Raw genomic sequence first — 14,294 nt, 5'->3', positions numbered from 1 at the left:
TGTGAAAAATTCTTCCCCTAAAAAACTGAAATGGAAGACAGATTCGTTTCCAAATCGTTCAAGAAAAGCGGAGAGAAGAAAAGACAAGCAAGTCTTCAAGTGTGCTGAGATCATAGCTATGCTTTAAATCATGAATCATGCTTTGTTTCTTGTGTTGCAGATTTACATACATGGAAGTCTGAGGGATGAGCAAATAAGAATCAGTTCTTCTCAATGATCCTATCTGAACCTCTGCCTTAGAATTTGCAATTTGCTTAGGTATGCCAGTTTAAGACAACTCATCAGAACTGTTTCTTTTTAAGACAGAAGTTACTCACTTCTCAGTGAATTAGTGCCATTACTATCGATGATATTTCCTGTTAGGACAACCAAATCCTGAATCTGGATTTTTTTCCCATCAAGTAAAGCACTATTTATTTTTATAGTGCAGACAAAAACTTTTCTTGAAGGGCATCACAAAAGGATCTTCAGACACACAGTTTCTCCAAATTAATTAGTGCTTTTAAAGCTTGTTCTACAACTCACAAGAGAAGCATATTCTTAACTTGTGGACAGGAGTTAAGGGACTGACAGTAGTGAAACCACTACAAATGACAACGCTATCATGAGATTCAATATCCGAATGAGACAGGTACTGAAAAAGGATGTGTCACTATCTTTATATAGTGATGATACAATGAAAATATATGGTTAGCCAGAAAGACTTAGCCTTAAAATAAAGGCAAGAAAATCCCTAAAGGTAGAATGGAAGTAATGACATATAGAAATGTACGAGGCTGAACAAAAACCTTTCCATTAAAACAAAACACTAACTGTAAAACCTGGGAGAACATAGGATAAGCAAAAACAGAAATCTGACTTTATGAAAATTCAATGAATACATGCTACTGCAGGCAAAAACAAACAAACATCACAAGTAGAAAAACATGGGGGGGGGGGACCTAGACATGTGTGTTTCCATTTTTTCCCCAAGTATATCACAAACAAGAAACTTGAAATATGAAGGAGACGCACTGAATTATCAGAGAGAAAGGAGGGAAGAAATGTAGCAAATAAGATGGACAAAGTACAGCTGAAACAATAAACAATTTCTTTGTACTAAGTCTTTGCCTTGGAGATCTACATGCAAATTCCCGCCCTAAAACCTTTTTTATGGTATTAAAGACAAGGCAGTCTCAGAAGATGAAGTGATAGAAGAACGAGAGGAAACTCATCAGCAAATATTATCAGTAACCCACCGAGCTTCACATCTAAGGGTCCGGAAAGAACACAAGCATGAGTTATTTCTATATAGCACCTCATTATAAACAGCCATGGCCAAGAGGGGAAAAAGGTGATAAAAAAACAAAAAAACAAAAAGGATTCCACAGCTCATCCAGGTGACTTGTTTATCAGAAATTCTTAAAATAAATCTAGTGAACCATGTGAGGCAATGAGAATAGTTTAGGTGGACTGTATTCCGCTAGTCTTTTGAAAGACTCCAAAGGAGTTATTATAATGGTGTATACAGAGGAATCACTTTCCTAACTTGGTAACGAAAACTTTCAAGCAAGGTGTTGGTTAAGATTGTATTAAGGGACAAAGATGTTATAAGGCAATGAAAATTAGTTTCACAAATCAAATTCTGAAAAAATGAATAGCGAAGAGCAGAGATTAATGGGAGATTGAAAACATCCTGACAACAGTTAAGTACTAGATTCACAATCTCCTTTGGTAGAGAGCAGTTAATATAAGATTCATAATTTGGAAAAAGGAACAGAGAGGGAAAAAAATTAAAGAGGATGATGTTATTCATTATGATTATGAGAAACTTCAAGGAAACTTAAACATAACCGGGATGAATAGTTAACAAGATCGTAAAGAAAAAACAAGATTGTTAAATATGAGTTAATGCACACGAGACAAAAACTTCCCCCCCCCCCCCCCACTCATACTACAGGATTGCAAAATCGCTATCCAATGAAGAAAATGATTTTGATATCAACTGTGGATCACTCATCGTGCTGAAAAAGCCAGAGTTATGACTGTGTAAGACACAGTGAGCTTTACCAAGAATAGTAAATATTTCATACATAAATGCATAGTATATTCTTATTTGGGAAACCAAGTATACTACTACTTGACTCAGTATTTTAAGTGGTGCTGAAGAAATAAAAAGAATTTCTCAGGCAGCATTAAGACTGATAAAGTCTGGAAGAACTAACAAAGGATGGAATAAGAATATCAACCATCTACCGTAGGTGCATTCTTGCACCTTTTTCCTGAATCATCTTGTCCACTCACTACAGAATGATAACAATGATTTTGATAGATCTTTCTTTGATTCAGTCTGGTAATTAAGAATATTCTGAACTCTGCTTTTATGGTCAAAGCCTCTCAGCACATTACTAAAAGACCTCAAAAGTTTCTGAGGCCTACCAACACTCCATTTTCTTCATGGCTCAAGGCTTCCTCTCAGCTGTCAATGGTATGATGCTCTGGGAACCGGCAAGACCCATCTACACTGGGAATGACAACAAAATGTGTCACTATTATCTCCATCTGCTGGCAGGAAGAAACTACAATCAGGCACCTGGACTAACAAAAATATTAAAAAGAGAATGAGTTCTAAAAAACAGATCCTTAACTCAAGAACAATTGCAATCTTTGGTTTGGTTAAATATTCTATCAAGGCTACTGACTCTCAAACCAAGCACTTCATAGGAAATCTGTAATTTTTCTTGAAATGATTAATCTCTACTAGTTTAGGGCTTTAAAATTAGCCATTCATACTTCACAAATGCACAACACTCAGAAGCATTGCTTGCATGCAATTTTACTTTACTTTTTCAAAGGAAAAGTTTGTTCTGCAGAACAAATAGGTTTCCTGTGGAAACGTAAGATACTGCCGAGAACATCATCAGCACAAATGACAAATTTATATGCTATTTCCAAAGGAATATATGTACTTAGGTGTCTAATTCTCAAAGTAATTTCCTAAATTAATCGAATCAGAAGCTTAGTACTTGCAAATTACTCTGAATGAGTATACACTGTTATCAACACAACTTGCAAACAGAATACTACTGCAGAATGTCTATAAACCCACAGAGCAAAATTTAAAAGCTTGTTTGAGAAGTGTGTATTTCAAAAAAGTCTGTCCTATAAATAATTCCAAAGAACCACCAATCGGGCGGTATACTGCAGTATCTCAATATTTGAGTTGTATCCCTGAGCTTGAAAATTACCACTGTTGCAGAATAATCTACATACATGTATATAAAACTTGCTTTTCATTTACAGACACAGAGGAAGCACTGGACTGATCAGAGTAACCTCACTAACCAAGATCATATTCCTGTGTAATGTATTTTAATTTTTCTGAAAAGCCATTTTTGGCATTCTTCTTAGTAAGGGACTAATTTTCTTCATGTGTCTGCCTAGAAAAATTTTTTTTTTTAAACTGTTGCTTATCCATATCCTTAAATATATTTGTATTAGCAGATCTTTCTGTAAATAGTCCTACAAACACTAATTTTATATATAGATAGATACATACATATCTAGATACATCTATATCTATCTACGTGTAAACTTGTATGACATGTATTAAAAATTATGTGGGACAGAATTCTGAACTTATACTCTTAAGTGATGTTTAGTCCCATCGTAAAACTTTATAATAGATTACATAAAGATTGTATCAGGAGACAAACTATTAAAGCTCACAGCAAAACATGCATTCACAAAAATATACTTATTAGCATTTTTTAAATTTTTAGTTCTATCAGGGGAAGTAAGTAGCATTTAAGAAAAAAAAAATTTACAAAATTTCTGTAAGTGATAAAAGTTTCCCCAAAATCTTACCTAAAGAGTGACAAGCTTTACTAAGCTTGCTTTCTTAAATCAGATGATTAAATGGAAAAAATCCAAAATCGTGCTAAATATTAGATCTTCATTGTTTTTGCCACCAATGCTGAGCTTCAGGACAAACTTACCAATGTCTGTGCAGAAACACAGAAGTTCGTTCTGGAAATGAGCATGCAGCTACTTTTGAGTTTCAGAAATGGTGACAAAATAGAGGAAAATTCCACTTGAAAGTACCTACACAGGATGTTTTACTTGCAAGGACAGCAATGCTACAAGGCCGATCATATAGATCAAATTAACGTGGAAAGTTTATCTTCAAATCCTCGTTCTCCTTAAAGAGTTTGCTCCACATTCTGTGAGACTGCATTTTTAGGAGAGTGTCTTCTGCAACTAGTGAGATATTTAGAAGTATTTTTACATGTATGAGGACTATAATAAAGAAATTCTCACTTGAAGTTTTTTTTCCTCTGCCCAGTGGTACAGCATATATTTCTGATTTCACCCATTAAAATATCTATAACATATGTATTTAATTATGAAATTTTCAAACACACTAGAACTATAAAATAGTACCTTAAAAGTGCAAATAAAATTGGTTTTACCGCACCTAGAACAATTAAAGTACTCTTACTACTATTCTAGCATTCCTTACTACTTACCATATTATGATGCTGTCATAAGTAAAACCTAGTTTTTCTTCAGCATGGCCAGTATTACAAAGAAGCTGAAAATAAAAGAAAGCATCCATTATTTACAACTCTTTAAAAAAAACTGATCATTTAAAACTGAAAATATCTGGTAATGCTTTCAAAGAAATCTCAGGAATCAAATTCATCTTTCACTCACGGCAATGGAAAGCATGCCAGCTTCAGACTGCCTTGAAAGCCTTTGCTGCTGGTATTCCATTCATACATACACCAGACACACACAGTCCTTCCGCCTGTCTTTGGATAAAGGCTTGTACAATTGTATAAGCTGACTATTGGTCAATTTTTAATCTCCACCTACTTCAGTTTGCTCGCCTTGCTGCCTTTCAGCTCTGTTCAGAAGAGCCACGAGATAGGCAGTTGGTACACCGCCTGAACACAGATGAAAGACTGAAGCCGAAGCATACAAGACATTTGCATTCAAGAAGAGGTACGGCTGCAGTGAGAGTCTCAAAGCAAAGAAACAAAGAAAAAAAAACGATGAACTGTGCTCATGTCTTGCAATAGCAAAGGCACGTGAAAAAATTCAGAAGGAGTCACCAATGGTAAGTGTCCTGTAATCGACCTTGATTTTCAGTGGTACAAAACATCCACAAATTCTGTGGAATCAATGACAAGCCAGGCTCATGGTGTTAAAAGTTGAATTCAACACACACACACACAGAGGAGACACCCATAACCTGCAGAAACTTCTGAACAGTTCAACCTTCTCTGTCGGTTCTGAGCACAGGACTGAAGATTTACAAGTGCAGTATTTATGTCCAAAACCAATCTCAAAGGAGAAATCTAGAGCGTGCTAACATTTTAGCTTCTTGAGAAAAGAAAAACAGTCTCTTTTTTAAGGAGAGCTGATGCTGTTCTCCTTTGGAACAGTGGTAGTTAAATTCCTAAAAAAAAAAATCTCATTTACCATGCTAAAATTATAAAATACTTTAATACTAGGTCCAAATCCCAAGTGCTTGTCCAAGCACTTTCAAAAACTCCAGTGACTAAGAATGGCTGCAGTAGATGTGCACTTTGCCCTCTCTTTTCAAAAGCAGCATGCATTCGATTTTAAATCAGTGCAGTATTAACAGCTTCTCCTCAGTGAGAATTTCAGTGAGCGTTCATGCTAGTGAACATTGCTGTTCTGAAATTATAAAAACAATTCTGTGCCATGTTCATTTTTATGTATTTCAGGGCTAACAGTAAGAAACTTATTACAAAAGAAATGAGAACTTAATTTGAAATTGTTGCAAGTTGAAAAATTTAACATGCTCCATACGTCCATTCCACTTTTCACCTCCACCTAAAAATCAGCATTCAAATTCTGTATTTAAGTTAACTGATTTCACTAGCATGATGGTTAAAATACAAACAATATTTGGGTTTATGCTCAACAACTGGAAAGTGTTCCAAGGACCACGTTACATTTTAAGAAATCATTTTTCATCTTGTTAAAATAGTAACATACATTATTAAACTGGCCTGGATCAGTTCCATATTTTGCCTTAAATCTTAGCTTTGAAATACTTTGAGTTTTCCATTTTTCGTAACAGTGGCTATACTCAAAAAAATAGAAGAAAAAAAAATGTGAGGAAAGTTATTATATAACCTATTTTTTCCACACCTTTCACATTTAAGTGATAATAAAACTAGGCAATTGCATGCATTAACTGGTTATGGCAGTGTGTCACATCCCACTATCAATCTAATTTTATGACGTGCTGTTGGATTGCCTAAGGCCACCACTGCTGCTTTAGCATTTCTATTGACATCTTATGAACTGTAAAAATTGGCTGGCAGAGTGTAAGCAAAACAGTGTGAGAAGATAGTGAGTAAAATCACTCCATTTTTCAGTTTCAGAAAACTACATCAGTAGTTGTTTAGGTCTCTAGACAAACCTAAAAACCTAAACCTTTCCCAACCATTCCACCACAAACACAAATGAGAAGTCCTACTTTAACATACCAGATCACCCTTAACAGACATTTTTCCTTCTTACAAGAACTGAATATTTCTGAGGTAGGAAAAAACATGTCTCTGGGAAAGCAAAAGATAAGTAATACAATTTACAAAGTAGCTGTAGTTCGGCAAAAGCTGAAAATAAGTGCAATCCTTTCAAACTCAAGGCAAAAGAGAGCTGTCTTTCCAGTGTTATACTTCAAATAAAAATTACACCACTGCTGAAAAATTCCATTTATTTATAAATAGATTAGTTACAGATTAGATATAGAAAAGTATCTTCTAATTAAGAGAAGTTAAAAGACTGTTTACCAAGGCAAATTGGAAAAAAAAGTCACAAAATAAACTACACTAAATACATGCAAAATTCTCCTCTATTCTTAGTTTGTTGTCCAGTTCATTGATCACGCAATAACATTTTTTTGATGGAGATCTTAAGTTCAGTGTTGATTCCAAGGAAATCTGCTTACATGGCAAAGAGGAATTACATTAGCTTAATTCAAACAGAGTTTCACAATTCTGTTTTCAATACAGTATCTTACCCAGGAAGCACAACAGTCTATAGATAGAATTCACACTAATGTAAGAGTTCAACAGGAACCATAACTAGTGGATATGTCATATAACACAGTATTAAGCTGTAGTTGAAATTACTACGTTATCTTCTCAAACAGTTAAGACTAGGAGATAGAGGTTTCATTTTCCACAAGAGCCAAAGAAGAACGCGTGCCTCCCAAATCTCAGCAGCCTCCATGAATTCTTTTACCCTCACTTATGTGTCACAGAGGAAGCAGTAATAAGGATGTGAAAAGGTTTCTGCCGCATTTTTGGTCACAATATTAAACTATCACAGTTTCTCAAAATCTTATCTTTGTATTTGTTCTGGAAGAAACAAAATGTTATCAGGATATTAATGTTATTTTATCTGACAGATTACTCTATATTGCAAATCACTGCCATCAGTACACCTATTTAATGCCAGTAGGTTCAACTAACGTCTTTCTACAATCAGGTCAATTTAGTCATACCTCACTTCCTCACTTCATATTAATTTTATCACCACTTACTTCTTTCTCCACTTCCTCCTATTTTCTCATATTTACTCCATTTTTAATCACTTTTACAACATACCACCAAATGCGTAATGGAAGAGAACGTGGAGGTTATAAGAAAGAAATCAATAAACAGTGGCAAGCATTAAGCAAAATCATTAGAAAATATGTACATACAAGATGTATATAAAAATATCCTGTATTAATTGGATTATATTTGAATAAAAGATCTGCTATGCCAAAACTGATTTTGAAGATATTTTGGGAAATACAGTGAAGGTATAAGAAAGTAAAGATTGTGACCATGCAAGATAGAAAAATGGAATTGGAAGGCGAGAGTTTCTTATGTCCAGAAACACTGAGAATCTTATCTTTAACATATAAGCGTTTTTTCCATCTTACATCAGCTCTGAAAATGAAAGTTAAAAAAAAGCTTCTGAACTTTTACGATATTATTCAGCTATGACTAATATCATGTTCCCTTTCCCCTCAATCTACCCCTGCAACTGTAACTGAAATAAAGTCAGTGACAACTAGTGACAAAACGCAACATTAAAAAACTAGTTGTTTAATGAATAACAACAGAAATCACAACTATATGATTTCTTACCTGTATCTACTAAATCCCACCTCCTACAATACCCTTCCCCTACTTCTCCTGCCTGCTGTCAACACCCCCACCACCTCCATCCCCCACACAACACTTAAAGCTCTAATATTCTTCAGTCTATGACCCCATCCCCTCTTTAATCCTCTCCCTTAGCCCAAAGCAAAAGTATCTTACCATTCTCTCTCAGTCCTTGCCTATTACCTCTTGGCCTTATGAGTAGAGCTGATTCTGAGATATACACAGGCTAGTAAGCCAACAAATGCTGTGCCTCAGTCTCCTAATAAATCAAGCACAACAGAATTAAGATGCCCCTGCCTGTGCCTTTCACCAGAACCTCTTCAGAGTAACCAGGTCCTCCCCAGTCATCAAGATATTGAAGGCTGAAGGATAAAGCTCGTTCAGTTTTGTTAAAACTCTTCCCTAATGGGGAAGCCAACAGGCACAGCAGCAGGAAGTGGACTCTCAGGAAATAACAGATCAAGTATATGTGCAACGTCACCCAAATACTCTCAGCCTCTCTCATTATGAGGACTAGTAGAGGCAAAATCAATCTACCAAGCAGCCAACTTTCATCAAAGTTGAATGAGACAAAAAAGCTGTGTACACACATATGTACACACACACAATACGCAAGTGTATATAAATATATATATATGTATGTATGTTCGTACATATGTTTACTGGTGATAGACTATCACCAAAACGGAAACTAAAAAAATTAAAAAGCACTTACTCTTATAAACACTGTCATCAGTATACTTCATATTGGGAAGAACTCTTAGCATTTTGAGCAACAATGACAGACAATTGAACAAAATCAGAACCTTACCCAGTCCTTTACAAAATAACTTAGAGTATAAGTAGAAGTAATGAGATGAAAAATTCTGTTTTACAGTAAAGTGCTTTACAGTTTCTTTCTTTCTTTCAACGACATTCATAGCTGGAATCATTTAAATACTATATTAGGCAAAACCCTTGAAAACAAACATGCTTATCTTCTCATTTTAGTTTATTTTTTCCAATAACACTGAATCCTCACCCCCCCTCCGATTGAGACACTTTCCCCTCATCAATTCTTCACTACCTTTCCTAGTTAAATTCCAAGAGCATTTACAAACTGATAAAAACCGCACATAACTCTGGCATGTAAAGGACACTGGAAAAACATAAACAAACTGTCAGGTGCAGTAAGTTATCTCCCTTTTTGTATCTGCTAATGGTTGTGTCCCACTAAGAACAGAACACTGGCATGAAAATGAGAATAACTGCACTTATGGCTTTTTTTAGTGGTTCCACGGACCACAGTTCCACATTTGTCCCTATTGATGCACAGACTTGTTCAATGTGAATCTACGCAAAGGGAACTATTAACAAGGAAAGCAGAAATTCTTCTCAGAAAGCAGTCTGCAAGATGAAATATATGCCAAACTGTTGGTCCTGACAGAGGACTTTAATTTCAGGTATGCGCAAACCTTTCCAGTGACTAGATTTCTTTTTACTGACCCATAAATGAGTAGAGCTGCTGAAGCTGCTGTGCACACAACAGTAGCCTGTGGACACTGGTCATATCCAAAAAGTGCTCCTGAAATGCAAATATATTATCATTTTTGCTTGGATGGTGAGTGCACTTCCGAAGTGAGTCTCCTGTCGTTCCACTCGCGGGACTTTGGTTTGTATCTGAGCGGTTCTGAGATGAAATTAAAGCAGAAGATGTGTTCCAGGAACTCACCTAACATGCTTCAACTGTTAAAGGGCATTCAGTTCACAGGACTGGACTAGAGTTAGTCCAAAGTAAGCAGTCCCCACCAAATGCATATTTACTCCTCAATACCAACTGCTTTCCTCTGTACATGTCCTCCTACTGTGCACCCCCTTGCTAACATAGAAAGAAACTTGATCTTACGTTGAAACTTGAACATAGTCATGAAACTTGATCACAGTTATGACTTTCTTTAAGCTCATCTAACAAACTGCACGGATACAAATTTCTGAAATATAAAGCGTATGTGTTTGAGTGTGTGCACAAAGGAAAGAGAATGAGCAGATAAAACTGATTGAAAATAAGTCTATATGATATTAGTTATTAGAGGTTTCCTTGTGTTCCAAGGCCCCCGCTACTTAGGTATTGGCTTTCTTAACAGTTTACACTGTGTAATGTGCTTACAGGATTTATAGCTATAAAAGAATTTATAAGAGAGACTGCAAGATCGGAATTCAAAAAGTTTCAGTGATTTGACAGGAGTGCCCAAACTGGGTAAGAAAAATAACCAAGTGAAGGGAATAGTGTATCATATCACTCAGAGTACTACACAGTTAGAAAGACATGGAAAAGCTGAAAGGAGACCAGAAGAGAAATACAAGATGCCCAGAAAACACCCAGAATTTCAAATACAATAGCAAATTTCAAAAGAAACAAGCGTAAAATGCTACATTTAAGAAAGTGATGGTCATGGGGGGGTGAACAGAAAGTACAAGGATGTATGCAACAGCCCTTCCCCCTCAATACCGTAGAAGAAAGCAAAACAAGATCTGTTAGCAAACTGTAAATTAAATGAGTTAATATGTCATGCAGTTTCCAAAAAGGCAAATTTTACCCTTGGAAATACTAATAGGACTGCATTATGTTTGAGATCAGCAACATTTATTCCACTTTACAGGCTGTTCTCAAAACTGGGTGAGGAACAAACAATTTGGGGCATCACATTTTAAGGCCAGAAAAACTAGAAAAAGTGTAGCAGAAAAATATATAAGGTCAGAAAATACACCCCCGAAGGCTGAGCAATTGGGTTTATTTAGTCTAGGAAAAAAAGCTGGCAGAAGTAAGGTTGGATTGATGTATGTTTAAAAGGAGGAAAAAAAAGTCAGAGAAGGCTGTTATAAAGAAGATACTGTTGAGCTGGTCCTAATGTTTTGTGCATTTGCTTAGTCATAAATGCTGGGTCTTAAATGTATTTAAGGCAAATTCAGTCTTAACTTTAGTACTTTCCTCTCATTTCACCTTCAAACAACATTAAGCAGGTTAATCATTCTAGACCAAATGTAGTGATTTTGGTAGAGCTGAATTCCTGACAAAGCCAGGTATAACTAGCATGTTTTGGACTTTTAACATTGAACAATTAAGATGCAATGTCATTGTAGTATAAGCCCGTAGGCACAAGCAGTACCAGAATATTAAAGCCTGCTTTGTACTTTAGCATTTCATTAGATATTGCTGTAATTCACTAAAATGGAAATGGACTATCGTACCGTTTGAATTCTTGCAATTAAGCACAAATGAATTCTTCTTTAATATTAAAGTGTATTTTTGTCATTAAAACTGCCTATAAATCAACTCTATAAATCAAACTATTTGATATAATGGCAAATGAATGGGAATAGTACAGATTCCTTGACTGAATGATTTAATATTAGTACAAAATTAAACTTACTCTAGGCCAGACAGTGACTAACTTGCAATGAAGCTTTTTTTCATGTTTACTGTCAGCTATGAGTTTTTCATGCTACTTGGATGAGTCATAGCAATATGAGTAACACATCAACATGTCTTGGAAACAGTAGCTCAAAACAACAAAACCACACGAGGTCAATAGCATATTTAATTCGGGTGCACATCGAAACCGTTCAAATTTATATATAATAATAGTCACAGCAATTAATAGGTAAAAATATGATATTATCCTATGGATCCAATTGCTGTCCAATTGCAGTCACTGTAATTTTTTTAAACAGTTTGAACCACCACAGGCAGAGAGACTGTGTAGCAGATTTTACAGTCTCTCCTTTTCTCTCTTTTTCCATAGCAAATTCCACAGAAGCTAAAGAGTTTCTGCTTGATTTAAAATAGTTTCTAAAATTTTTGATATCACTGTTGCGTCAAAGAGGAGTCCTTACTGAAACCACAGACACTGATTTGCATCCATGCACTCTTCAAATTTGTTTCACAACCGAATGTTCCTGAGGGGATGTTCTACTCTTATTTGCTACATGTTTCATCGGGGGGTATCAAGTTTTGTCCACAGTGGTACAGCTTTCTGGATGAACTTTATGGTCAGCCAGTATTGCATTTAGATTCAAAGATAGTTGGGCTTTGCAAATGGGAGCCAAGACCCTGAAGCAACAACAGAAGCAGAACAAGAAACAATGCAAGGGCACATGAATAAGATAGATACGCTGGGTGAAAACCTCTGTAGCACCACATGCTACATAGCCCAGTTAAATTTAGCAGCTTAGTCACAAGCTAACAGATATATAGACCAGAGTAGTGAGGGAATGAGGGAATTAGTTCCTACCAAATTGAAAAGTAGTGGGTTTTTTGTATCATTTATGCTGTCAGGGTTAAGCTGAAACGATTAATCATGTTTCATTTTGTCCCTAAAGAAGCAACTTTCTCTTTGAATTAAAAATAAAAAACTCCATAACGACTGTGAATTTTTTTCAGCGTATTATTTAAATATGCTTTTAAGTTTAAAAAGGTACAAAGGATCCCTCAGAAACTAATAACAGAATAAGCTATCTATAATAAAGCCATCTAAATGAATATTTCAAATCCAAATGTTATTTTCCACTAGGTAACTACAATTGTAGAGCTCCTTCTGGTTTTCAGTAACGTATCACTTCCTACCTCTCATGGGGGTGGGGAAAACCCCAAAGAAACAACCAGGAGGTTCTGTTATTAATCAGTAGAAGTTGGGAAACTTCAAGGTGCCTGTCTTATCTAGCTGGCCATATAAATCAAAGACGAGTAAGCCTAGTGAGTTTGCTGAAGCTACAGACATTTGACTTTATAAACTGCAGTGCTGATTGAAGGTGTCACTGACCATTTACTAGAGGTCAACTCGTCAAACTGTTTTCAGGTCAAAATTCAGGTTTGCTTGAATAGCGATGGGTGGTTTGAATGCACATGATTATTTTTGTCCAATATTGATTAGACAGTACTTTATAAGCCCTTTTGCCTTCAAAACTGTGGCTTCAGGTATTAGGTGATGAGCAGTGGACAGGTAGAAAAATTTCTGAATTTATCACAGCTGCAATTCAGAAAAAAGAGAGTACCTCTTCCTAGCCAGAACTGTGAATGCTAATTTCTTACAGCTGAACTTATATGTTATACCACTTGTCAGGTAAGAATAATGTATGTTCAACACAGTCAAGAACATGAACATTAATGTTATTACTAATAAAAAGTAATAGCTAAAACCTGATGAATGAAATGCAGGTTTGAGTAAAATACGCTGCATGTAGCATACATGGTACCATAATTACGGGTGCTGTAGTGACTCAAATACCACTAGTTGTGGTAAACTTTGTGAAAGGAAAGTTAAGGGAAAAAAGGAATTCCATCTCTTAGGCACGTGAATGTCATACAAACTATCTACCTTACAGTATCATTCTTGTAGATAAAGTAACAAATCCTGTTGACTGCTGACCACCATTATCTTAAATAATTTCACTAAAAAATAATTTAACTTCTGTATAAAATCACTGAAGTGTAGGTCAGTAATTTTTATTTTTTTTATTTTTTAAATAGAATACTTACTTCCCTTCTCCTATATACAAAGAAAAAAAAACACCTTAAAAATCTAGTCGTCTTTCAAGGAAGAAAACCTGAACCTAACATACCTCAGATGTACTAGAATTAATAAGAAACTTACTGTCTACCATGAGTTCTGTCAAGAAAGGTCCATAATAATTTATCTAACTTGTTTCCACATGAATACAAACATTTTGTTAACTCTGACCAAAAAGCAGAACGCTATTTCATCCAAATGTTCATCCATTTCTTAAGAAAGCCAATGTCACCCCAGTCTTCACAAAGGACAAGAAGGAGGACCCAGGGAACTACAGGCCAGTCAGCCTCACCTCCATCCCTGGAAAGGTGATGGAACAGCTCCTCCTGGAGGTCATCACTAAGCATGTGGAAGACAAGAAGGTGATCAGGAGTAGTCAGCATGGATTCACCAAAGGGAAATCATGCTTGACCAACCTGATAGCCTTCTCTGATGGAACGTCTGCCTGGGGAGATGAGGGCAGAGCAGTGGAGGTTGTCTGCCTGGCCTGCAGCAAGGCTTTTGACGCTGTCTCCCATCACATCCTCATAGGCAAGCTCAGGAAGTGCGGGCTGGATGAGTGGACAGT

At 35.9% G+C, this 14,294-nt stretch overlaps 1 protein-coding gene across 3 annotated transcripts in view; it reads right to left on the bottom strand.

Moving 5' to 3' along the window:
* The window catches only part of LOC138064460 (rapamycin-insensitive companion of mTOR), a 92,199-nt gene that overhangs the window by 56,211 nt on the left and 21,694 nt on the right, over positions 1-14,294 (bottom strand). For 2 of the 3 annotated variants that reach the window (XM_068927210.1, XM_068927211.1), the window contains exon 4: positions 4,509-4,573. In XM_068927210.1, coding sequence (XP_068783311.1) covers positions 4,509-4,573 — 65 coding nt within the window. Of the gene's footprint in view, positions 1-2,418; positions 2,454-4,508; positions 4,574-14,294 lie in introns of those variants that run through there. The other variant, XM_068927212.1, reaches the window with a different exon arrangement.

This window comes from Struthio camelus, chromosome Z (assembly GCF_040807025.1).
Source record: "Struthio camelus isolate bStrCam1 chromosome Z, bStrCam1.hap1, whole genome shotgun sequence".
NCBI lineage: Eukaryota > Metazoa > Chordata > Aves > Struthioniformes > Struthionidae > Struthio > Struthio camelus.
The sequence above is the reverse complement of the archived record's forward strand: the minus strand, read 5'-3'. Positions and strand labels throughout refer to the sequence as shown.